Source organism: Fulvia fulva, chromosome 9, assembly GCF_020509005.1.
Source record: "Fulvia fulva chromosome 9, complete sequence".
NCBI lineage: Eukaryota > Fungi > Ascomycota > Dothideomycetes > Mycosphaerellales > Mycosphaerellaceae > Fulvia > Fulvia fulva.
Window position 1 is genome coordinate 2,212,903 of NC_063020.1, and position 24,690 is coordinate 2,237,592.

Below are 24,690 nucleotides of genomic sequence, written 5' to 3' on the forward strand. Positions count from 1 at the left end.
CAAATCAAGAAATCCCCAATCAACATGACGGACTCAATGCCCACACCGGCCCGGCAGACATGCATCCCACGCAACGACTCTTTCTCCGCTGAAGACCTGTCAAAAGCGCTCAAGGCATCAGCAAGCAAGCCCCGCAACCTCTCAATAAGAGACATCAACGACGACCCAGCAGTGCCTCCACCATCACCGCAAAAGTCAAGACGCTCATCGTTCTACGGCGCACGAAGATGATCCAAGCTGGCCTTGATCACTGCACAACGGCAACACTCGCTCGACTTCACTACATACCGACAGTTTTTGACACCACTTTATTGAGCCAGCGAGCATTCAGATACCAACGCTGCGGTACCACGACGAGGACATAGGCGCATATTGGGAGGGCCGTATTTAGGAAGGGACTTCGGCGCGTGGGCTTGTCTTATCTCATGGGAGATATAATACCATGCTGGCGCCTGCGGGTCAGCCAGCTTGAAACGATTGTACACTTTTCGGAGTAGCAATATTCTCTGCAGTCAGAACGAAGGACCGTTTGGTGGCATAGCATCTGATTCGTGTGGCGTCTGCGACGTCTGCACTATTTCGGCGTAGTAACACTGAGAAGAATCAATCATTCTACCACCACCACTTCATTTTCCCCGTCTCACACTGATGCAGCTCACCTATGTCATGCCACGCCCATCACACACATACACACAGATCAACAACAACCCCAACAAGCCATAGACGTCACCACCACGCTCACAACACCACTACCACAAAAAAGCACAATACGTTCTACGATCACTCCATATCTTGCGATCGACCCAACACGCAGCCCCACGTCCTCCCACTGGCAGCCTCAACAGTTCCCCAGAAAGATACGTACCGACTTCAAGACATCTGGGGAAAGACGTTGAAAACCATGTCAAACTGTTTGGTCCAACCGGAACACAACACTTCATCTTTCGATGCACATTGGATGTCTTGTATGACATCTGGCACACCGCAATCACGGTGACGGCGTGCAGCTCCGAAAAGAAAAGTTCATTGCTTTCTTTCTTTCGATAGCAGAGGTGGCTTTCTTTCTACTTGACCCAGTGTGTTGCTACTTCGTGTGGAATTGGGCAACACGAGACACTACCTCTCTTCCAGAAATCGCTCCTCGTCATCCATCCTCATCACCTCCCACAACACTTAAACTCCTCTACTTCATATTCTGCGTGTTCCCCTCCGGCTTAGGATCCACCGGCACTCCCGAGATTCCCTTCTCACCAGGGGTATTCTGACCGCCTCGAACGCCAACATTTGTTGAGCCGGAGTCTGATGCTACTGGTGCCTCTCCTGGGGCCTTGCCTTCAGTGTGGCCCTCTGCGTTCTCTGCGCCTAGACCCTCTGCTTGATGTTAGGATGAAGTGGATAGTTGAGAATGATGAGTGGATTGTGGCGTACTTGCTGCTGCATCTTTCTTTTTCTTGAAGACGCATTCTCGCTTTTTCGTCTATCTTAGCAGCTGTAATCGTATCACGTACTTTCTCCCCACTAACTTAGCAAGAGCTATCTATCAAGCTCTAGCATTGCTGCGTCCATGGCCGGATCGTTGTACATCGCCTCTTCCTCAGCTTGTGCCTCAGCCATGATCTGATCGCCGTGGAGGTGATGGTCGCCGTTAAGCTCACCATTCCTCTCTTGACGCTCCACTTCAGCCTCTGCTTTCTGCTTGTGGGCCATCAAGTCTTCATAGCTCCAAGTACTGATGCCATCTTGCACATGTGCTGGAAAAGGCTTGCTCATCTGCTTCAAGAACTTCTTGGCAGCGGCCTCGGCTTGGTCAACAGACATGTTGGAGTCGGCATCCATGAGCGCGCTGCCTATCCACTTGGGCAGCTGCTCTTTCCTCTTCTTGAACCGGTCATCTGCCATCACCATGATCCCGTAGTCATCTTTGCCACGCAAGACACGTCCCAGACACTGAGCACAATGTCGCATAGCATCGAAGGCCAAGAATGTCGAATCTTTGATGCGATAAGTCTCCTGCAAGAACTCGAGGCGAGCTTTAAGAATTCTTGACTCTGTGTACTGGTAGGGAATGCCGATGCAAAGCACAGTTCTGCCGTAGTGATGGTCGAAATCGATGCCTTCAGAGACCTTGCCTCTGGCGACACACAGCAGGACGGCGCCTCTGCCATTGCTGCACGCTGTTCGGTATGTTTCCAGCGCAAGTGAAGTCTCTTGACTATCAGGTGTTTCCACCAGAATAAGCTTGCTCTTCCACACATCGTCGAGAATTCCCATGTTCTGCCACATCGAGATGACACTCTCCATGTAGAGGTAGGACGGGAAGAAAACCACAATACCATCGGGAGTGAGCTTGGAAAACTTGATGAGGAGCTGTCCATAGTTCTTCACGACATTGGGGTCGTTGCGTCTCTGAAAGTTGGATGAGATAGGAGCCTGATCTGCACCTCGAGTCACAATCATAGGCAAGAACGACCTTCTCGCCAATGTCATGGCATATGACTCCTGCACGACTGCCTCGAAGCCAAGCATCTTTGGGTACATCTCGAGAGGCGAAATTGTTCCAGAAGTGATGATGACAGAGCTGAATCGATCAAAAACAGGTTTGATGGCAATTGCGGCATCAAGACATGTGAAGTGCAGAATTGGGTTCGCCACCGTTGCTGAATCTGATTCGTAAGGCTCCAGTATGAGTAGGAACCCAGTATCATATGTTGCCACAAGTGTCGCGAAAGTCGCCACCTGTTGCAAAGGCTGGTAGTCCTCAATGTTCGTCAGCTCTAGCGTTCGTACGAGCGATGTGAGTCGTTCTGCGCAGAACCGCAAGGGCTTCTTCTCGATGAATGTGAGCTCTTTCAAGTGCTGTAAGAACGAAGGTGGAGTCTCCGAGATGACATGGAGGACTTTCATTCGAGTCTTGAGATACTCGATGAAGCGCTTCAAGAATGCAGTGAAGTGTTCTGCTCGCCTGATGTTGCCAGGCACGGCTTCTTTCAGCAGATCGTCCGGTAGTGCCGGATTGGACATGAAGGCTCCTTCGTCTCGTGCCTCGTCTGCCTCGCGAAGACCTTCAACAAGCTTTGCGTATTCGTTCTGAAGCTTTTCAGCATCGGTATCTTTCATTTCCGTAATCTTCTGCTCCAAATTGCTGGCTCCTCTCGCAGCTTTGCGAAGAGAGTCTTCAGTCAAGTCTATGCTGAGAGACTCGATGCATACATTGTCGATGTTGTGAGCTTCGTCGAACACCACGATGCAGTCTTTGGAGAGTTCCTTCGATACTCTTTCGGCAATCTTTGGGTCCAGGAGATAGTGGTACGAGTAAATGATTACATTACAGAACGGCATCATCCGTCGTGCTGTGAAGTATGGGCACTGTTTGTGCTGTTCGCCGTATTGCAGCATACCGTCAAGCGTCCAAACACCCGGTGGAATGAGATTGTGAGGTTCGAGTAAGTCGAGGTTATCGTGGTAAATGCACAGATCGACATCTTCGCCACGCTCTTTCTTCTCTTTGACGAAGCCAGCTGTGAGACTTCGACAACGTGCATCGACCACAGATCCACTCTTCTCGCGTCGAACCGAAGGATGAAGGCACAGGTTCTTTCGACTAGTCAAACCAAGACCGCGAAAGTCTTCCGCTTCTCCAAGTTGATCAGCGCGATACTTCATAAGAGCTTTCAACTCCGCAAGCGCCTTCTCGATTTCGGACATTGTTCGAGAGCAGTAGATCAGCTTGCGCGCTTCTGGGTAGAATTGCTGGTATGCAACAATCAGCGACAAAAGTGATACTGTTTTGCCAGTCCCTGAGGGCATCTCGAGCACGCAGTGGCCGCCAGCATCCAGCGTGCGTTTGAGGTCGCACATATATGCATATTGCTCTGGATATATCCTCGGGTACGGGAACAGGACTGGCAGGTCCTCGATGTAGAACTTCATCTTGAATGAGATGTCGGCCTGATGACCGCCTCACTGCCTCTCACGCTGCAATCCGCATGTTACGCGTTGCTTGGACATGAGTTCGTGTACCCAAGGTCTCTATAAGAGATTTTGCGAGGTTGATGTCGTTTGTGTGAAGGAATCGATGGTGATGTTGTTTTGCGAGATGTGAAGATGAAGGAGGCGAATGAGAGTTCCAGAAGTAAGCTTCTGCTCGCGCTTGGTCCACGCTGGCACGTGATCGTCATTTTAGCGCGTTTGCGAAGTAGGTATGACGGCACTTCCTTGTCGAATGCCACGAAAACCTCCATACCACACACAACCTTCGAAGTTCTCTTTCTTCTTCTTCGTCACCCAGGACGCCACTGAGCAACAGTCTCAGCATCAGGTCTGACCTTCGAGCGTCTTCGACTCCTAAGCCTTCACTTCTTCGCGCCCTGTTCTCGAGATGAGCAAGCGGCAATTCAAATCCCAGGCGAGCAGTGGCCGTGTAGGAGGCGGTTCTGGTGGCTTTGGCAGTAGTGCGGCCGGCTTTGCTTCTTCGGGCTCATCAGTCCTGTCCTACGTCCAGGAGCCGCCGGACTACTCGGCCATCAGCGACTCCAATGTCGTTGTGGCGTTCAAGAATCTTTCAAAGAAAGACAATACCACCAAAGCCAAAGCACTCGAGGATTTGCAGAGCTTCCTCATCACAAGCGATCGAGAAGTAGAAGACGCGATCGTCGAAGCATGGGTGCGTCTTCTTCCATTTGGACCATACTTGTAGGTAGTAACAATCTTTCTTCAGGTCAGACTCTTTCCTCGCTTATCCATCGATAATGCTCGCCGCGTGCGTCAATTAGCACATCAGCTCAACGGGCAGCTTTGCGCGAAATGTGGTAAGCGGATAGCGAAACACTTGCCACGACTGGCTGGACCATGGCTGGCAGGCACTTTCGATGCGGATCGGATGTCTGCGAAAGCCGCTCAAGACGCCCTCTCTGCAGTGTTTTCCACGCCAGAAAAGGTGCAAGGCCTACGTAAAACTTTTCATGAACCCATCATTGAGTACTGCAGGGACGCTCTCCTTAACGAGACTGTGCACACCCTTAGTGATGAGCGTTCTGTCAGTTCCGATGATGCAGCAACCACTTTCGCTCGTGTAGCAGCTGGCAGTATTGCTGTTGTCGCAAGCTTGTTGGAACCCCTTTCACAGGAGGATATGTCCAAGCAAAGTCACATTTATGGGCAGATCCTGGACGATGGCAAGCTCTGGGACTGTTCTACTCACGCAGACGCTAGCGTTAGGAGGGCAGCGCATAGATTGATTCATCTTTGCGCCAAGACACACCCGACCCTGATTGAGGGTAATCTGAAGACCGCCAGCAAAGCATATGTCTATAAGGGACTACCATCCGACCAGACGACATCCGCAATCGACTTTGCGCAAACGCTATTCGGCTTGACTGTCGCATTTCCAAGCATATGGACGGAAGCATACACTGGCAAGAAGCCGGCAGTGTCGCGCTTACAGCAGTTCTTGAAGCATGGCTCATATTCCGGCAGCGCTAGCTTCTGGGAAATCACCACGGACCTCCTCCGCAAGCTCCCACCGGAGGTGTTCCCGAGAAGCTACGATGAGATCTCAGGTTTATTGCTCGCCGCGCGAGATGGCGTAAGCAGAAAAGAGGAACGTTTTACTGCATCCGCTGCATGGCCGACTTACTTCATCTTGGTCGACCTGGTGACACGACCATTGTCAGATGAAGATGCCGAAAATCTGCTTGAAGCATTTGCTATGCCACCTGTCAACCAATACTTGCATCCATCCGAGGAGAGCGCGAAATGGAGCATAACGGGCGCAAGATCGGCAGCACTTGTCGCACGAGTGGCCATGATTCACCGCCTACCATTGCTCTTGGAACGGAAGTGGCCGCATCTTGCTGAGAAAGTAGCCGAAGCCGCGAAAATGTCGCAGCCGGAGCAATCGAAAGACTTCGATAAGTCCCAGAAACATGTTGCTTCCTGTGGAGAGCGATGGGCTGATCTCCAAAAAGAGTTTTACGCCAGGGAGGACACCTGGCCAAGTTCTGTCTTGATGACTTTCGCAACCGCAAACACGAAGGTCCTGACACAGTGCATTGCTCTGCTGAAGACGCGCAATGGCAAACCATACGGAGCAGCAGCGGTCATTGAGCAGCAACTGAGGGCCTGCGGTCCCCAGCTACTGCAGGACACAGGCTTCCGCCAGACGCTCTCGGACTTCGTAACCATGGAAGTCCCGAAGCTCATGTACAGTCCCTCGCAGAGACATCTCGTGCGATATCTCTATGCGTTAGCGGTGGATCCCCACTTCCAGGATGCCTTTCGCGAAACCCTGGCAAGCGTACTAGATGCAGATGAGCCAGAGCAGCAGAAGTCAAGCGCTTTGCACGCACTGTTTCCAATGAACATGCCTTTGGAAGCCATAGATATCGCTCGCGCGGATGAGCGGCTGCAAAGTGTCCTGGCCGAGCAATTGACAGATTCAAGCCAGGCTTCACTGCTAGCTGACACATTCAAGCTTGGCATTGCATCCGGACAGACTACGGACACTGTGCTGACAAAGCTGCTGGACGGATTGTCTCTTGATGGCCCGGGCGTGTACTCGAGTCTCACCGCGTTCAACCAGCTGGCTACTAGTAACCAGACAGTCATTCGAGAATTTGTCGCCAAGGACACTGGTACGAAATTACTGCCAACTGTGCTACACCTCGAGCAGTCGCAGGATGACACCATCGCCGAGGCGGCTACATCACTGTCAGGTCGTCTCTCTACAGCCATGGGCGATGCCGCGGCAGAGGCCAAATTTGGTACCATCATGCACAGCTTGGAGAGGACCTCGAGCGCATCACTGCCGATCGAGGCGGTTCTCGATCTGACCGACAAGACTATTGGAGATGACGCTGACCCTGCGATATTTAAAACACTCTTACCAAGCATCAAACTTTGGCAAGCCTCGATAGTGGCAATGATGAAACCACCAAAGGCATCAATCAGCCTTCTCAGTTCGCTGGGCGGCGCTGTCCATCTTGTGCGCTCAGAAGCCTCCAGTACCAGCACTCGTGCACAGTATGATGCGGAGGGTTTGTCGCAAGCGTTACGCCTTGCGATCTATCTGGCGAAATTGCTGAGTAGGCCGGGAGCACTACAAAGCCTCAGCGATACCGCTGTCCATTTCTTGGTACTGCTCAATATCTGCGTACTGCTAGCGGAAGACAGTACAAGTATTCTCGACGCCAATGGTCTGTGGCTTGCTTCGGAAAGCCGAGCACTTGAGCACGAGGTCATGGATTTCGTTGCAGACGCTAATGCTGCTCTAAAGCTCTACTGGGATGATGCAACATCGAATCTGCGACAGCACGAAGACGCATCGTTCTTTGGTGCGGTCCAGTCACTCGTTGAGCAGCACGAGGCAGAATCGCCGATGTCATACTATGCAGCATTGGTGTCTGCAAAAGCCTACGAGAACATCTTCGAGCTACATGGATATTCGACAGATCGTACAAAATCGTGCGAAGACAAACTCAAAGCTCAGAAGGGTAGCAAGGACCGCATCTCGCTGGTTTCCCTCCTCGTTGGCTCTGCACAGCCGCTATCAGGGAGTCAGCCTCTCAGCCGGCTATTCAATGAGCTTGTGTCGCATCTCACCGACTTGAGATTGGAATCAGACAAGCAGCGTGGCCTGGAGCTACTCATCACTCTGAACGCTGTCTTGCACACGCAAGAGGATATCGCATCTTCAGTGCAGAAGACTCGTGTGATCTTCTTCGTGAAGCACATTATCGCGTGGTTGACTGCGGAGACATCGCCTATACTCGCTGCGGAAGTCTGCAAATCTCTGGCTGCATTGCTCCCGACCATGTCAGACACATATGGCGAACACTGGTCTCAGATCATTCGTTTCTTGGAGATGTTCTGGTCTTCGCCGACTTCCGTGTCTGACGGCACGATCGTGTCAGAGACCGGCGTCCTGCTTGTCCATGCATCGCTCAAGCTCTACGCGGCCCTTGAGCGGCTCGCAAAGGACGAAGAACCAAATGACGATCTTCTGGATGAAATGAAAGAGCACAAAGGCAATCTCCATAACGGCTTGATCGAATTGCTCAGATCGTCCAGCGGGGCATCTGACGAGAACCACCAGCCGCTCATGGTCACGAACGAGGTACTTGCAAGGGAATTGTCTAGGGCACCTTTCAAGCCGGTAGCTGAGATGGAAGAGCTATTCGGTCTTCTGTACACCCCGTCGCATGCTATTCAGGGTGCTGCATTCGACCTGCTACACAAGCAGATACCTGCTGCCCAGGAGCAGATTTCGTTCGATGCTGCGTTGGACAATAAGACAGCAAAGCTGCCAGATGAGCTACTCTCACTCATTATCGATGCTCCTACACTCGATACGTTAGCTGACGCATCCTTCGACCGGGCCATGCCATTGGCGTTGCAAGGGTACCTTTACAGCTGGCGCTTGCTGTTCGATCACTTTACCACCTCGAGCTACCGAGTGAAAGAGGACTATGTGGAGCAACTCAAGGAAGGCGGATACTTACCCGGCTTGCTTAGCTTGGTGTTCGACTTTCTTGGCCACTCGAGAGGGAGGCCTATCGACGCATCGAAGTTTGATGTCCAAAAATACATTGGCGACAGCGAACCAAGTCCCGAGAAGGACGTCCAGTGGCTGCTTAGCCATCTCTACTACCTCGCGCTCACGAATCTGCCCAGCATGGTGAAGTCTTACTTCCTTGAGATCAGGTCCCGACAAACCTCACAAGCTGTGGAGAGCTGGACGGCCAAGTACATCTCGCCCCTGCTTGTTACGGCCAGCCTGCAGTCGGTCGCAGATTGGGCAGAGAAGAGCGTGAAAGATGATCCAGACTACGAGAACATGAGCGTCAAGGTTGGTATGCGGAGCAAAGAAATCAACGTCAGCTATCTGGTCGATGAGCAGACAATGGCTATCAAGGTGATCTTGCCGGATACCTATCCTTTGAACTCTGCCAAGGTAGACAGCGTTAATCGCGTGGCTGTCAAGGAAGAGAAATGGCGGAGCTGGCTCCTCAATTGTCAAGGCGTTATTACCTTCTCGGCAAGTCTCTGCACTTTCCCAGCATGGTTTCAAGTCTGTTTGCTAACAAGGATTGTAGAATGGCAGCATCACTGATGGCCTATCTGCTTGGCGGAAGAACGTCGTTGGCGCTCTCAAGGGTCAGACTGAGTGTGCCATCTGCTACTCGATCATAAGCAGCGAAAAGCAGCTTCCGACTAAGCGTTGCCCGACTTGCAAGAACTTGTTCCATGCAGGATGTCTGTTCAAGTGGTTCAAGACTAGCAATGCTAGCACGTGTCCGCTATGCAGGAACCCGTTCAACTTCAACTGATGTGACGAAGCTGGGATCAGGTAGTGGTGTCAGGGTGGCGTAGCGTTACATAGAACATACACACGCAGTCACTCACCAGACATAGTCATTTCACAATGCACCACTGTTGGCAGGTCCTCATGAGCCGACCTGCTGTAGACTGGCTCGGCCCATGAGCCGAGTGGTCCCGGCATCGGACGAGAGTTGCGCCCTCCGCCTGCCACCTCGAAAGACAGACAGACTTAAGACTATTCTTCAAAGTGTGTATAGTGTCATCAACCTTCTCGTACAACACCACTGGGCCGCTTTCTGCCTCCAAAGCATCCTGTCTCGAGACGACAACATGATCGACTGCCTGGTCCTTCGCGACTCTGCGGTCCAGGACATCTTGGCTGGCCTATCTCGGGACGAGATCATAACCTTCCAGGACGCGATAGGAGACTCACTGAAAGATTATTCCGTCAGCAACGAGCGTGAGTACCAACCGGACTCTGGTGTCGTCGTCCGTCCCAACGGCCAGAAGGTGTTGTGGAGGCCTTTTACTTCGTCCACAAGCGTCGGCACGAAGATCATAGTAAATCCCGCCCCTCGAAAGGAAGGCGAGCAGCTTCCGTTGCATGGCATCTTGACCATCTGCGATGAGCAGGGCCTGCCTACTGGTATCATCAATGCGGAAGAAGTGACTGCTTTTAGGACCTCGATGAGTGCCCTGCTGCCCTTCCGTTGGCGACGACGTGTGGGGTACATCGTGGTCTTTGGAGCCGGCAAGCAGGCACTGTGGCACAGCCGGCTTGCTCTGGCGATGAGAGGCTCAGAGGTCAAGAGCATCATCATTGTCAATCGGACCAAATCTAGAGCACAAACACTGGTAGACCAACTGGTGGAGGAGAATCAGCGAAGCTGGAAGACGCAGACAGAGATCGATTGTCTAGACCCGGAAGCCGCTGACTATCAGAGCCTGCTGCGAGAGCGCCTTATGCAGGCCGATGTGGTCTTCTGCACTGTGCCGTCCGTAAAGCCAGTCTTCGCTGGGGAAGACATCGGCAACAATAAGCGACCAGATCAACCACTTATCACGGCAATTGGCTCCTGGCAATCAGACATGATCGAGCTAGATCCGGCACTTCTGCGACGCGTAGTCGATAGCGGCGGGAAGGTGGTCGTGGACGATGTCAAGACCTGTATACATCACTCTGGAGAGATCGTCCGTGCCAAGCTGGAGAAGGAACAACTTGTCGAGATAGGTGAGCTTCTCGACACGAAAGGCAAGTCATCTAGCTCCGCGCGGGACCACTGGTTCGAGGACGGTCTCTTCGTATACAAGAGCATTGGGGTCAGTCTTACCGATCTGATCTCCGGTAATGAGATCTTGAGGATTGCCAGGAAGAAGAATGTTGGTATCTCCATACCGGATTTCTGAAGCAGCATCTGTCGGCGTGGCCCATGGTATTTCTGCAACAGGAAAATCAATAGGATGCACCGTGATGCTGCTTACAGCTGACTGGTTATCTCTGGTTCCTTCCAGCTTCCGGGCAACGTTCGCGAGCAGACTCGGGTACGCTTCCCGATGTACACTGGTCTCCGTCGGGTGCTTCTACCGGCTGTTCCTCGCCTAGCCACCTCAGATGGACCACCCGGCCACGAACGTATTCTAGGGTCGATCATCTCCCTATCGTTCGCCGCTGACCCAAACTTCCCCTCATGCTTGGGACGAAGTGTAGGAGACGAATTTCTGTGATGCTTTCAGCCATCCTCCCAGACAACAGTTATACCATAGCTTCTGGCTCAGCTTATGTGCAGTGTACAGTATGAAAGTAACGGTGCTCACCCAGAGTCTGGATTGTGCTTCATTCCCTTCTCTATGATCTCGTCTCGACTCGCCGGAACGGTTCACATGATGACCAAGAACCCGCCCTTCATAGACTCTAAGGACGACGAGAAAGCGGGCGTTGAATTGAGTGCGACCGAGACCCTACAGGAGGATGATACTACAGCCTACAGCAGCGACCAGCTACATCGTCGCCTCGTAATGCCATTTGTGCCCAGACATAAAGGTGACTTATCAGTGTCACACAAAGTGAACGATCGGCGGTATGGTATGCGAATCACATTTCAGCTTGACTGCCAGGGAGCTACGAGATCAGTCGTGCTCTGGTTTGCACTAGCCTTATTTCAGACCGCGCCAAATTCTCAGAAAATGTCACAGCTCACTAGATTCTTCCAGTCTCCTCTCAGACTACAACAATCCAGTTGAGACCAACACTACCCATCCGAGTTCCTACCATGGCAATGACCGACAAGAAGCCAGGAAATGCCGACAAAGAGAAGCAGTATGCGACCATCCGCGACTTACCAGAAGAGATGCTCGAGCAATGCTGCAAGTATTCCGCCGTCCAGTCGCTCAAGGCATTGCGCTTGACGTACAAGAAGATACTGCCAGCGGCCACAAAGCAACTCTTCCGCCACGTTGAAGTGATGCCGACAGAGTAGAGCACCGCCAGATGCGAGCTTTTGCGGTCTTGCAAGGAGTTAAAGAGCTATGTCAAGTCCGTCGCCATCCATACCTCACTCAATCCGACCGCACATCCCGACAACAACCACAATGGTGCAGACTATGACGAGTGGGGCGAAGAGAGTAATTTGTCTGAAGACTTCGAGGATGTGTTGCTCCAACTCGGCAAGTTCAGCAATCTCAACACTGTGCAATGGCATGCGTTGGACTCGAGGATGACATGGATGATGCTCCCGAGACACATGCATTTCGCACTGCTGTCTTGATGAGTCTCGTCAAGGGTTTACGTCACACTGATCATTCAGCGACTAAGCTTCGCCACCTCACCATAAAGAACATGCAGAATGTGATTCCGGAGGAACTGGTAGCGATGCTTGAATTCAAAAACATCCTATCCAGTCTCGAATCACTCGGCCTCGAGATCACCACGGAGTTCCACAACGCTGCTCCAGAGTGCAACATAGACTTTCCAGAAGTTTACCAGTTCTTCGCCATTGACCTCAAGAAGCAAATCCTTCATCCAGTGAGCTCGAACCTACGTCACCTAAACCTCTGTACTGCTGAGATGGAGTGGGGTTTCCGTCCGCCCTTCGACCCTCGAGGCTTGCATTTCCCGAAGCTCGTGTCCCTCGCTCTCGGCAAAGTCATGTTCGCCTATGATTGGCAGCTCGACTGGATCATCGGCCACGACAAGACGCTTGAAGTCTTGGCGCTCACGGACTGTATGATACTAGCAGTGGGCGATCCGGAAGAAGGAATCGAGAACCCGTCGAGCCCGGATGAGCGAAACCGGTGGGTGTACAACAGACGCTGGCATGAGTACTTTAGCAGACTTCAGCACGGATTGCCACTGCTCAAGCGATTCATCATGCATGATAGCTCGAGCGAATTCAAGTTCGAGGGCCTCCAAGGCCTCGAAGCTCTATACCGCTCAAGTGCTGAGCTAAGTACAGGCAGATACGGTCTCTGGGCTGATCTGTCGGTATACAAACCAGTGCACACAAAGCGAGGACCAATATGGGATCATAACGCTGACGAGGAAAACGGGCCAACGTCGCGTATTTGCTACGTGGAAGAGAAGGAAGCACTTGATGGACTTCTCGAGGCGATTCAAGTTCGGCGCGGCTGCTAGACATCCTGATCAGAGAGAAGTAGTGCTAAAGTTCTCACACAAATGACTACTCCCATTTGACGCATGTACTTGATGGAAGCAAGAAGACACAAAGAGGCTCCAGAAGTGAGGCTGGAAATGGAGGGATGACTTGTGCAAAGAATGCAGGGAAGATACAGGAAATATGCCTCTTGTATGAACACTTTTGTGCATTAGAAGTTATGCTAATGTACAGATCTCATGCTTCGTATACTCGTCAGAAACCTTGAACTCCTCCGCTTATGCCATGTTGTATTCTGCTATGCTGAAAGAATCGATCCACCTCAAAATGGCATTACCATATCAGTGGAGTTGTGTCACGCTCATCATTGATTTACTCAATGTTGATACGCTTGCTGGTAGGAGCCTGAGCCTTTGGAACAGTGATGCTCAAAATACCATCCTTCAAACTAGCCTTGACCGCATCCTGGTCGACACGAGTCGGGAAAGAGAAAGTGCGTGCGAACTCTCCAACTGAACGCTCAGAGACCCAGTATCGGCTGTGTTGCTTCTGTTCGCCTTGAGACTTCTGGACTTGGGTGTTCTTGCTGTTGTTCTGGGCTCCCTCTTCCTCGACCGAAGGCTTGTGGTAGTTGTCCTTGTGCTCGCCCTCAGTCAGCTTGCCCTGCTCCTGGACACCCTCGATGAAGCCAGATGGACGCTCGCCCTCCTCGCGGCTGTGCTCAGAGCGGCCTTTGATGGTGAGGGTTTGTGCGTCTGTGAACTCGATGTTGATGTTCTTCTGCTCGATTCCCGGCAGTTCACCATGCAGCTCGTAGGAATCTTTGTTCTCCTTAACGTCGAACTTGGGTGTGAAGGTCCTCAAGCTGGAGGGGAAGCCAGAGGAGAGTGTGCCGTTACCGGAGCCGCCGCCACGACGCTGGACGTGGTTGGCGTAATCGTCCATCAACTGGAACATGGGAGCGAACTCGTTGTTGATGAAGCGTGGGAAGAGAGACATCTTGTTTGTTGTTGTGGTGTAAGGTCGGGTTGCGTTGATGACTTGAGGTAGTCGGTTGTTGGCGATGCGGATGGCTTGCATGTAATCGATTGCTTTGTTGTTCTTGTTGTCTGGATGATCGATACAATGCTGTAGTAGTTCGAGACATCTTTATATCTTTGTCGAGACAGCTTCGAACGTTCCAGTAAGCAGCGTGGCGTGCTTGATCACATGCTTGCAGCCTCAGGCTTCGAGATCGTTCCAGCAATTTCTGCCAAGACTCAGAGAGTCACGTGAACGAGCATCACGTGGCATCTCTCTCTCTTGTCGAGCCAATGTTCTTTGCAAAGTGAGGCGCTCCTTGTGGTTGCACACTGGACCTCTCGATCTGCGGTAGGATCGTGCACTTTCTTCCTTGATTCGCTCGAGCCCATGTTCGGCGCATACGGCATCGGACATCGATTGGCTGTAGAGACGTCTCGAAAATGGCTGCAGAATGCACTAAGATCTGTGCGACCATGCCACATGGCTCTGTGAACTTCAACGTCGAATCTCGTTTGCTCTTGATGTCTTTTCCCGCCACGCGATCCCACCAAGCGAGCACAGCTACGTGGCAGCCAGGTACACCTGCAATATAAACGAGACATTACAGGAAGCTAGATACCACCCTTACAAGAAGCGAATGGCTCCGTCTGGCCGCAATATAACCCAGTGCACGCCTCCACCTGCGAAGAATGCTGAGAACAGCTAGTTGCGCCGGAAAGAGCGCCTCTGCCCGCACCCTGCATGGCCGGCACTTGTCAATGCAACGGTCCATGCAAGCTCAATCGCAGCGGCGTGGTTTTGTGCGGCGCGAATGCAAGGTACTGGAGCATTGACCAAGGGCGAGCGAAGCTTGTTCAGACGTCTGCTCGTCGAACGATACCGTCTCTGCAGTATGGCCAGCTGTTTGACCGTGAGGTCGTGTGTTCTGGCAGATCTCCAGACATTGAGATAAGAGTATGTCGTCAGAAACGCCGTCGTAAGTCGTCGATGCACAAGAAATGAGATTAATAGTCCACAGGTGCCGGGTATCGCGAGCTAGCCGCTCGGTATTGATCTGGGTATTTTTGAGCTGCTCGCGCGTTCAGTGCACTGCAAAAACGTTAGCAAACATTCACGTACTACACCAAGTGCAACAAACGTACTGTACTTTCTTCTGAGTCCACTCCAGATCACGTTGTACATCTTTCGCCGCCTTCATGCCCTCCGCAAAGTTCGCTCGCGTTTTCGCCAGCCGTGCCCTCGCTTGAGCTTGCAAAGCAAGAAGTTCGCGATTCTTCGCATTGAGCTCCCCAGACCTGTGTCGTGGTTAGTCGTGGTGTCGTTGTAAAGTGCTGTTGGCCACTTACATTTGCGCCTGTCTCGCCAGATTCTTGTCGAGCGGTACTGGATCGTATGCTTGCGAGAGTCGGTCATTCATATAGTCGAGGAGATCGACACTCGTGGCGCCGCTCGACGACTCGTAGTCGCTGCCCCCATATTGACTTGAAGCTGCCGAGTACAGTCCCGCGCCAGTTGAAGACACGCTTTCGGGTCTTTCAGGCGGCGAGGCAGAGAGTTGGCTGTATGCTGACGAGTTGCGGTTGTGACGAGGAGCATAAGGGTTCTGCGGTGTCTTGCCGGGCACGTTGACTGGAAGTGAGCCCGTCGGCTGGTATGGGTAGTAAGCTGTAGACATCCTTGCTGGTGTGATGCTGGATACTGGTAGACAGTAAGGTGTTGCAGTCAGCCAGGAGGGTGATGATCAGCAAGTGTTCAACAGAATGTGGGAGAAGGGAAGCAAGATGAGCAGACTCTCGTGTCACCGTTTTATACCTGAGCGGTACATGATGGACAGGCATAGCTACCGTCAATGTCAGCGAGCACACCATGATTCCGCGCCGATGGCATGAGTTGGCGCCTCTTGAGCATGCATCTCGTGCCGCCGGGACATGGTGGTGGTCGAATGGCATGCTGAGGTGTGAGTGAATATCGCCGATGCTTCCGAGCATGGCAAAATCTAGACAAACATTGACGGCCGCGATTGGCGTTCCCGCAAAACTAGAAGTTAGCTGCATGCCCATACCAGAGCGATTCTGTGGATGGTACTTTCGGTGCGGCCCTTGGTGGGTCATGTCGAATATGACCACTCGGCTCATGCTTCGAGTGAGGAGATTGATACCACAGCTCCATGCAGCTACAGGTATGCTCTGAGGCGATCACCCTCCACTAGCCAGACAAGGCATACGCCGTGTGCCCGCGGTTGAGGAGAGCAAGCCATCCATGTCCAATGCTTACGCCTGGTGGTGCGAATGGAAGGGTGGCATTGTGAGGGAGCGAGAGAGCGCTGGGATGGCCGGCGTGCGGCGAAAAAGCAAGGGGCGGCAATTACGTCTGTTGAATGGCGCTGACGGCGGCACGGCATGACCGTCAGGCAGGTCGTGGAGCTGTCAAGCGGCGCCAGAACCATGTGCGCTGGCTACACCGCAGATGTCGTGAAAGAAGCGTGCGCGCTGTGCAATGCTCGGGAGACGTGAGACGTGAAGCTGCCCGCCAAGCCCGCTTCGCTAGTCGGTCTTCTCATTGGCCGAGCTGCGACCACCAAAAGTCGTGGCACCGGGGCCAAAACGCCCGGCCGAGGCTCTTTGAAACTTCCGCCCATGCCTTTGCATCCTATTTGCACTGCAACAACTCTCGACTCACTTTTACCATTGTCCATTCACTTCACCGCCAGAACGACATCATCCCGAAACATCACCTGTGGTCATCGCGGGTGCTGCCGCCGCCTCCCAGCACACGACTTTTGTGCTTGCAGGCCTGGCTCCAGATTGGGCTCCCACGCGCTGCGGCCTTCCGTCAGGCATCACTGCACGTTCAACGACGACGTGGCCGTATTTTCAACCACGGCTCCCTCTTCATGTGCAACGCAATCATCGCTAGCGTGAGTGCATAAGGAATAGGGATTGCCTCTGGTTTGCATACCTCCATGCCTTTTGCCTCCTCTTCGTCCCTGCCAACGGCCGAGCGTTCGCCTGATGCCACAGAGCTGTGGCCGTCTCGTAGGAGCGAGTATTGCCAGTCGTCCTTCCAGTCATTCCGTATCAGACATTCACTTGCCTAATACAGCACGTGATCTGCACCTGCCTTCCGAATGTGGAAGTGTCTAGACACTGACTATCATTATGCCCAAGGCAGTACAACGGCATTGCTTCACACACCTCAACCTGGTCGGCTCTCTTCGATATTCGCAGCATGAGAGATGACTGGCCAGCAGCAAGTACCCGCGGGCAGTGACCCAGTTCTCGTCTGACATGAGGACGTTGACCGCACCATCTGCAGATTCCCATGCCACGACAAGCTGGAAGCGACCCGGCATAGAGCACGAGGAACCTCTACGTTGGCAGATCCGCTCTGTGGTACCGCAGTTCCGGAGTGTCGGCGGCAACGAGGTTCGCTTTCAGTCCAACGGTTGTTGAGAATTGCTGGCACCGAGAAGCAGACCATCGCGAGATCGAACAGGAAAGTAGAGCCTCAGGTCTTTTTGGCAGCATCACGTGGGAAGTGTTACTTACCATCTTCCGACCGAGGCTCTCCGTGACGACCCAGCTCAAGGATCATGGCTGACTGCAGTATTCTGTCCCAGGAAGTGGGAATGCGCTTTCTACTTTCGATGATATTCTGCTCCTGATGGCCTTCAGTGACGGCAACGCGTACATTTCTGCATATGAAAGGCACTCGTGCAGCTGGAAGCGATGCCGAGCGAGAAAACCGGTCTGGAGTGGCGTTTGCCGCGAGGACGCGATAGAATGTCATAATTACGATCCCCATACGCCGATCCGATCCGGTCAACGAGTGCGTATGTTCAAGAATTTGATGAACAGCTCCAGGCGGACCATTCGAGATTATCCCAGTGCTTTGTGAAGACTCGCAGGAATTGCAAAGGCTCCCCACATCCTGAGTCTCGGTGGACAGGTCACAGTGACCTGAGATCTGCCGGACTGTGTCTGTCACCAGCTGAGGATCTGCCATTCAGTCGTTACAGCAACTAACACCACTGAATCTGAGCTGACCAAAACCCTTGACCATGGTGCGCAATGTGGGTTTAGACAGAGAAAAGGACGAAAAAGCAGCATTATTTCACATTTGCGTGGTTCTCCTGAAGAACTGCCTCTTCCAAAAGCCCCTCAAATACGCCCATCCACCTATCGTTGATATCCGCGTTATGCTGCTGATAAGCTTCCAGCCCCTGTACAATATACGCGGCGTTTGACATCATCCATCCTGCGACCTCCCCTACTGCCGGAGCCTGACGATGTGCAGCGTGCAAGATCCTCTCAACATACCGCCCAAGGGTCGAAGCTGCCTCTGTCATCCACGAAAGTGCCGCTGGTCTCTTCTCCCACTTCTCGAACCCTGGACTGGGCCGGTGTAGGCCCGAGAGAACCGGGAATTGAGCTACCATCTCGATAGGTGCGGCAATCACTCCGTCGAGGTCTATCACGCCGACGATCTCGAAGTTGTCGTTCACGAGCACGTTGTGGATGCCGAAGTCGCGGTTGACGAGGTGGAAGTGCTTTTGATTGGGCTTGCTTTGGAGCTTCATCAGCTCTGGGAAGAGACGTGGCAGGTTGAACGAATCTCGTTGTTGGAGTTCGGAGGCACTCGGTGATGTCTTCGCTGATTCAACTGCGTGCGTTGCGACGTCTTGGTAGTATTCATCTGGGGTGCTCCATGGACCTTTACCAGTGATGACCTCTGGACCGATGGAGAAGGCCTCACCCTCCCGGTGCAGGCTGCCGATGCTGGAGAAGTGACAGCTTGCGAGCTCGACTTGGATCTCGGCCATACGCTGCCAGAAGCGCTCGGTCTGCTCGGAAGTGCCCATCAACGGCCACTCGCAGCCTTTTGCATCTCGAAGCTCCGCTGCTGTGCTGCCGTGAATGTAGCTCATCAACATGAAAGGAGCCCCAACCTCGCTTTCTGCGCTTAGACTGTGGCTGTAGACTTCGGGCACTGGGATGCTTGTGCGCTTCCTATCAGGCCGCGTTAGCTGAATGTCTTCGACAGAACGGCACTACTCACTTCAGGTACTTCATCGTAGCGATCTCCACCTCCATTGACTTCTCTGCCCCAAGAGCTTCGCGCTCTTCCGACATGCCCTCCAGTAACGGCAGCCTCACTCGCGCGATCCAATCCACGCCATCTGAGAATTCGAGTTTCCGGACAACATTGAAGTGACCACAAGAGTACTTCCCACTGAGCTTGCAGCTTGTGCCATCGCGCAGTCTTGATGCAATTACGAGCAGTGCGTCCCAATTCACAGACTTCACCAGCTCCTCCACTATGGTGTGGAATCGACCACCTTCTTCATAGTTGCCAGGTCCGATCCAAGACTCGCTGCCGATTGACGCCATGATGTTTGACGCTGGAGTCACGTTGATAATCAAGATCGGGAAAATGTGAAATACCCGCTCTGTGGAAGAATGTGTTCTCTGTTCAGAGCTGCACAGTGCATACATGCGTCAAGAGCAGCCTTTGTCTTAGCTGCATGCTACGAGCTTGAATGTCTACGGTCACATTACACCTGCCGCCGCGATCACTTTGCAAAGGCCCATTATACAAGATTCCGACCGACATTACTGCTGTCCAACCTGAACTCTGTCGAGTATCTACAGCACCACACACCATACAGAACGAACCAGCGACGAGAGCGACAGTCAAGCGTTGCGAGAAGTCTATGGCTACTACACCAGGTTCAACACTTCCATGATGTCCTTTTGCTCATTCCGGCTGGTACAAAGCCGACCCAGTAGCCGCCTGATGAAATCGGTACAAGCCTTGCACAATCCCCGCCTCCGTCGATGTGAAAGACTCCACAAGCTCACCCAACTCAGCACCCCCAATCCGACTGACAGCATCCTGAAGACGAGCGATATACATTCCAATAGCCTCCTCATTACCCTCTTCAGCATCTTCAGCCTCTCCCTCGTCTCCAAAGCCCGGCAATGGCAGATCCAAACCAGAAAACCTCGGCATCTGCGCCACCATCTCAACGGGAGCTGCCATGACACCATCAAGATCAATCAGACCGACGATCTCGAAGGCGTCGTTGACGAGAAGATTGTGGATGCCGAAGTCGCGGTTCGTCAGGCGAAAGGGACGTTCCTTGCTGAACATCTGAATGAGGGCTGGGAAGTTGGCGAATTGAGGTGGCAGTTGGAATGGTTCTGCTTCGTCTCCCTCTTCGTCGTCGTCGTCGTCCTGACCAGCGGCGGCAGTGCCAGCGGCCATGCCATTCTGCAAGTAGTGTTGAGCCAGGTCAGACCAGAAGGTCTCGGCGTCGTCCCATGGTCCTAGCCCAGTCACGACATCGGGCCCGATGGTGAAGGAGTCGGAGGACGAGTCTTGGTATATGCACCCGATCTTATCGAAGTGGAGGCTGGCTAGCTGCATTTGAATATCCGCCACACCCTGCCAGAACTTCTCGTCCTTCTGCAAATCGTACCCTCGCGCCTGGCTGAGCTCCATCGCGCTAGTGCCGTGGATGTAGCTCATCAAGATGTACGGCGCTCCACCCTCGTTGTCTGGCGACAGGTCGTATGCAAAGACCTCTGGGACCGGAATGCTGGTGTGCTTGCGGATGTATTTCATGGTTGCGATGTCGACTTGGAGTCTATGCTCTGGATTGACGACTTCATGGGCATCTGGCAGCTCGGGGAGCGGGAGTCGAGCTACCCATTGTGTGCCGTCGGCGAACTCGAGCTTGCGGACGAGGTTGTTGATGCCGTGGGAGTATTTCTCGCTAAGCTTGCAGCTTACACCGTTGTTGCCCTGCGAGGCTTTATGGAGCAATGCTGGCCAGTTGATGCGAGCGACGAACTCGGTGACTCGAGTCTGCTCAGCGTCATTGCTGCCTGCACCCAACCATGCGTCGCTACCGATAGTAGCCATGCTTGTCTCGAATGTCTGTATTGGTGGTCGAGATGGTGTGCTTGCCGGAAGTTGTTTATGTGAAGTCAGGCGTGAAGTCGTCTGTAAAAACAAGCCCTTTGTATTGTGAGCACGGGCCTTGGTATTGTTTGCAAAGCTGCCGCGCGTGGGTCAACATTTTTCTTTGTTCTTCAAAATTCAGATTGTTGCTCCCACTCATACTCACAGCTCCTCACGACACTGCCGGTGGACGCATTTGGATCGTGAAGTTGGCAACGTAAGGTCAGCATTGTCGCGCGTCCTCGGAGACGGATTACGGGCACTTGTCTGAAGGATACCGGGCATCGAGCAGTGGCTTAGACTGTAGTGGGACCGCGCGAGACATGGGCTGCACGACACGCTCCATGTATTCCATAGTCTCATGCGGTTCCCGACTCTTGATCTGGTGGGTGTGGTTGATAGGTGAGGGATATGTCACGAAAGGAAGCTGGTCTTCTATGCAACCGCGCTGCTTCTGTAAGCTAGAGATGCATTCATCGATCATATCATCATTACCACCCAATGCGTTATGCCACAACGTGCTTGTCACTCAATGACTGATGTACTGGAACACAGCACTGACATCCTTCTCCGCCGTCTCCTGTCGTAGCAGCAGATCCTGGATCCTGCCCATGGCACCTTGCTCACCTTCATTCGTGAAGTGATTCCAACTACTTGTGTCACCATAAAGCATAGCTGGCGCCTTCATGACCTGCCTGCCATTCTTGCAGCGCTTACACTTGAAGGTGTCGTGAGTGTCGCTGGTAGTGTTCGGCTTGTACTGGAACAGTTCTCGTAACGAGTCGACACTGAAGTGACGCTCGACGTCCTCGGCGGAGTCAACGACACATGATGATAGTGCTTGCTTGTGAGATTGACGCTGGAAGACTTTCTCCTCAATCGTGCCGGTCGTCATGAATCGATACACGAAGCAATCTTTCTTTTGGCCATCACGCCAAACACGAGCGAGGGCTTGCTGGTCTGCCGCTGGATTCCAGTCAGGGTCGAAGAGCACCAGTCGATTTGCGCCAATCAAGTTCAGACCACATCCACCAGCCTTTGACGACAGCAGGAAGACGAACTCTTCGCCATTCGGATCGTTGAACTTCTCTACCAGCTTCTGACGTTTGTTGACGTTCATGGTGCCATCGAGTCGCAGAGAACCATAGTTATTGTTCCTGCATAGCTGCTCGAAGACATCGAGTGTTTGTGTGTAGTTGGAGATGAGCACAATCTTGTCGTTGGTATCCTGTCGTATCCGCGCCAGCATGCGAGCGAGGACTTGCATCTTGCCAGAATAGTAAGGCTTGACATCGCGATCACGACCACGCAGATCCTTCGGTACGTAATCATCCGGGAAGTGCTTTTCACAACCAGGAAGATCGTCTGGCAGATGGAGTAAGTCGGGATGATTGCAAAGTTTCTTTAGTAGCCCAATAGCCTTGAGAGGTTGACTTCCCTTGCCACGGAGCAAACTCTGGATCTCCGGCGACTTGATGAAGTAGTTGTAGAGGTCCAGCTGGAACGGCGCCAGATTGCAGAAGACAACGTGCTCGTACTTGACAGGCAAGTACTTTGACAAAATGTCGTTCGTGCGTCGAATGATGAACTTGTTGACCTTGCCCAGAAGCTCCTTGAGACGTTCATCACCCTTCTCTCGATCTTTGTCACTTCCATCGGCGTCTCTGCTTCGGAGGATGGGCAGCTCATACTGCTTTCTGAACTCAAGTCGAGTACCGAGATAGGCAGGGTTAGCAAAGTCCAGCAATGCAAAGTACTCTGAGAGATCATTCTGGATGGGTGTTCCTGACAGAATGACTCGCTTCTTGACGTTGAGACCTGTGAGCGATTCGTAAGTATTCGACTCTGCGTTCTTCAGGCGATGACCTTCGTCGCAAAGCATAAGGCCGATCGGTGTATTCCGCAGCTCGTCCACGTAGAGTCGCAGTGTCTCGTAAGACACGATCAGAACTGGTCGAATCACAGCCCGACCTGTCGCAGACGCCCATTGGCGCATTTGCTGTGTCAGCTCTTCCTTGGAAGCCTTTCCATCAACAGCGAAAGGTATGATAGCGCCTTCTCCCAACCATTTGACCAATTCGTTCGCCCAGTTTCGTACAAGAGATGCCGGACATGCAATGATGCACTTTTGTATGGTGCTCTTTCCCGCGTCAGGCGACTGCTTCAGTAATGTCCACATCAACGTAATGCACTGCAAGGTCTTTCCAAGACCCATCTCGTCTGCCATTATGCAACCTTCAGCACCTTCCTCGATAAGTCCGGTGGTACACTTGTATAAGAATTTGACACCCTCGACCTGATGCGGTCGCAGCACTTTCGCCAGCCTCGGATCAATCACGACAGGCACTTTCGGTCGTTCTGTGTCCACCTTCTTCTTTATACCTAAGATGTCTGCCAGGCTCTTGTGCATAAGAGGCTCGTCCAGCTTCGGCTTGTCTGGAGGCGACTCATGCTTCTTCTCTGGTTCTGTCTCTGCCTCTTCTAGTCGCTTTGCATCGAGTCGGTAGTCCACGGTCGGGTCGAACAACACAATCGCGAACTCTCCGCTGGGATCGTGCAGTGGCTTGTGGACGAAGACTGTGCCCTGCCGCAGACCGAGTAGAGGGGGTCCTTTCGACTGCGTATATCCTAGATTGTCCTTGTTCTTCAGTGGAATCGAGAAGCGTGACCGGAAAGCAGTATCCTTGTCTTTGGCCTTGAAGACGGGAAAGCGGTTGACATCTCGGGTCGCGAGGGCGAGTCGATCTTCGTTGGTGTATGGCCTGTCGCCCTCTCCCACACTACCATCGCCACCAGCATAGTCGACCTTACGTCGCTTTCGCGCAGGCTTCTCGGACACTCTCGAGGGAGTGTTTGCGCCGGGACACTTGAACGGCTTGACCAGTCGGTCGGCCGATTGAGGGGTGCCGCCGTAGAGTCGTGCGCGTGGCTTGGTTGATGGCGGCGGGACATTCTCCTTGTCGGCGACTGTCATGACGGCGGAGATGGGGAGGTGGTGGAAGGTGAACGTTGAGCAGAACAGCAGACCGAGTGTCAGGCACTACATAGCGTGGTTGCCTGACATCACGAGGTCCCGCCGCCAAGAACTGCCTCGACTTCTTCTCTTCTTCCCGCGGACTACAACCAACTCTCGCTCAGCAACATGCACATGCCTCGAGCCCAGTTGAAGAATCAGGTCGCGAAACCGTGAAGGCAGTGACAGAGATGCGAAGACCTTGAGCAGTGAGAGCTCCCGCTTCGGGTATGATACGCTCCAAGATGCACATTGGAGTAAGTGACGCGGCTCATGGCGGATTGACAACATGCCTTACAGCTACATCACCATTTGACGCTCAGCTGCCTTTTACTTCCATGTGTAGGTAGGAGGTGCCATTTGCTCAAGGATCTGCTGACGGCCAACGTGCCGACCCATCTCAACGGGGAGCCTAGAGGCATAAGCTAGTCAACTTGGACCAAGGCCTCGTCAGTGGCCGAGAGGCGCAAGGTGTGCGACTGCCGCGTACGGTCGTCTTCATTGACGTTCACAATGATATCACTAGAACACGTGAGACACGTTCTACACAGGTCCCACATCAAAGTCCCGGCCAGAGAGCTTGAGACACGAGCTAACAAGAAGGGATATATTCATCTAGCAACGCAACTCCCTACAATGTACACGATCGCAACAGAGACCAAAAAAAACAACGTGTAGATCTCTCGCTCAACTTCCTTGCAAGAATTGCGGCATCAGCGAGCTCCAGCAATTCGTGACAGATCGTGCTCGGCTGCTACA

The 24,690-nt window shown here is 52.9% G+C and overlaps 11 protein-coding genes across 11 annotated transcripts; 5 read left to right on the forward strand and 6 right to left on the reverse strand.

The window, feature by feature from the left end:
- Positions 1-24: 24 nt before the first annotated feature.
- CLAFUR5_09290 (uncharacterized protein) lies at positions 25-231 on the forward strand (the record flags this gene model as incomplete). The annotated part of the gene is made up of 1 exon (XM_047908438.1): positions 25-231. One exon carries the CDS (start codon positions 25-27, stop codon positions 229-231), a length of 207 nt encoding a protein of 68 aa, XP_047765920.1.
- Positions 232-1,533: 1,302 nt separating this feature from the next.
- CLAFUR5_09291 (General transcription and DNA repair factor IIH helicase subunit XPD) lies at positions 1,534-3,930 on the reverse strand (the record flags this gene model as incomplete). The annotated part of the gene is made up of 1 exon (XM_047908439.1): positions 1,534-3,930. The coding sequence occupies one exon, from the start codon at positions 3,928-3,930 to the stop codon at positions 1,534-1,536; it is 2,397 nt and encodes a 798-aa protein (XP_047765921.1).
- A 448-nt stretch (positions 3,931-4,378) lies between these two features.
- Positions 4,379-9,326, forward strand: CLAFUR5_09292 (E3 ubiquitin-protein ligase listerin; the record flags this gene model as incomplete). The annotated part of the gene is made up of 3 exons (XM_047908440.1): positions 4,379-4,663; positions 4,718-9,067; positions 9,093-9,326. 3 exons carry the CDS (start codon positions 4,379-4,381, stop codon positions 9,324-9,326), a joined length of 4,869 nt encoding a protein of 1,622 aa, XP_047765922.1.
- Positions 9,327-9,648: 322 nt separating this feature from the next.
- CLAFUR5_09293 (uncharacterized protein) lies at positions 9,649-10,725 on the forward strand (the record flags this gene model as incomplete). Its single annotated transcript, XM_047908441.1, has 1 exon — positions 9,649-10,725. One exon carries the CDS (start codon positions 9,649-9,651, stop codon positions 10,723-10,725), a length of 1,077 nt encoding a protein of 358 aa, XP_047765923.1.
- Positions 10,726-11,588: 863 nt separating this feature from the next.
- On the forward strand, positions 11,589-11,795 carry CLAFUR5_09294 (uncharacterized protein; the record flags this gene model as incomplete). The annotated part of the gene is made up of 1 exon (XM_047908442.1): positions 11,589-11,795. The coding sequence occupies one exon, from the start codon at positions 11,589-11,591 to the stop codon at positions 11,793-11,795; it is 207 nt and encodes a 68-aa protein (XP_047765916.1).
- A 359-nt stretch (positions 11,796-12,154) lies between these two features.
- Positions 12,155-12,949, forward strand: CLAFUR5_09295 (uncharacterized protein; the record flags this gene model as incomplete). The annotated part of the gene is made up of 1 exon (XM_047908443.1): positions 12,155-12,949. The coding sequence occupies one exon, from the start codon at positions 12,155-12,157 to the stop codon at positions 12,947-12,949; it is 795 nt and encodes a 264-aa protein (XP_047765917.1).
- A 352-nt stretch (positions 12,950-13,301) lies between these two features.
- On the reverse strand, positions 13,302-14,009 carry CLAFUR5_09296 (heat shock protein; the record flags this gene model as incomplete). The annotated part of the gene is made up of 1 exon (XM_047908444.1): positions 13,302-14,009. One exon carries the CDS (start codon positions 14,007-14,009, stop codon positions 13,302-13,304), a length of 708 nt encoding a protein of 235 aa, XP_047765918.1.
- Positions 14,010-14,956: 947 nt separating this feature from the next.
- CLAFUR5_09297 (uncharacterized protein) lies at positions 14,957-15,627 on the reverse strand (the record flags this gene model as incomplete). Its single annotated transcript, XM_047908445.1, has 3 exons — positions 14,957-15,041; positions 15,095-15,247; positions 15,299-15,627. 3 exons carry the CDS (start codon positions 15,625-15,627, stop codon positions 14,957-14,959), a joined length of 567 nt encoding a protein of 188 aa, XP_047765919.1.
- Positions 15,628-18,060: 2,433 nt separating this feature from the next.
- CLAFUR5_09298 (uncharacterized protein) lies at positions 18,061-19,447 on the reverse strand (the record flags this gene model as incomplete). The annotated part of the gene is made up of 2 exons (XM_047908446.1): positions 18,061-18,961; positions 19,011-19,447. 2 exons carry the CDS (start codon positions 19,445-19,447, stop codon positions 18,061-18,063), a joined length of 1,338 nt encoding a protein of 445 aa, XP_047765913.1.
- Positions 19,448-19,709: 262 nt separating this feature from the next.
- CLAFUR5_09299 (uncharacterized protein) lies at positions 19,710-20,879 on the reverse strand (the record flags this gene model as incomplete). Its single annotated transcript, XM_047908447.1, has 1 exon — positions 19,710-20,879. The coding sequence occupies one exon, from the start codon at positions 20,877-20,879 to the stop codon at positions 19,710-19,712; it is 1,170 nt and encodes a 389-aa protein (XP_047765914.1).
- A 568-nt stretch (positions 20,880-21,447) lies between these two features.
- On the reverse strand, positions 21,448-23,892 carry CLAFUR5_09300 (DNA repair protein rhp54; the record flags this gene model as incomplete). Its single annotated transcript, XM_047908448.1, has 1 exon — positions 21,448-23,892. One exon carries the CDS (start codon positions 23,890-23,892, stop codon positions 21,448-21,450), a length of 2,445 nt encoding a protein of 814 aa, XP_047766055.1.
- Between the last annotated feature and the right edge of the window lie 798 nt (positions 23,893-24,690).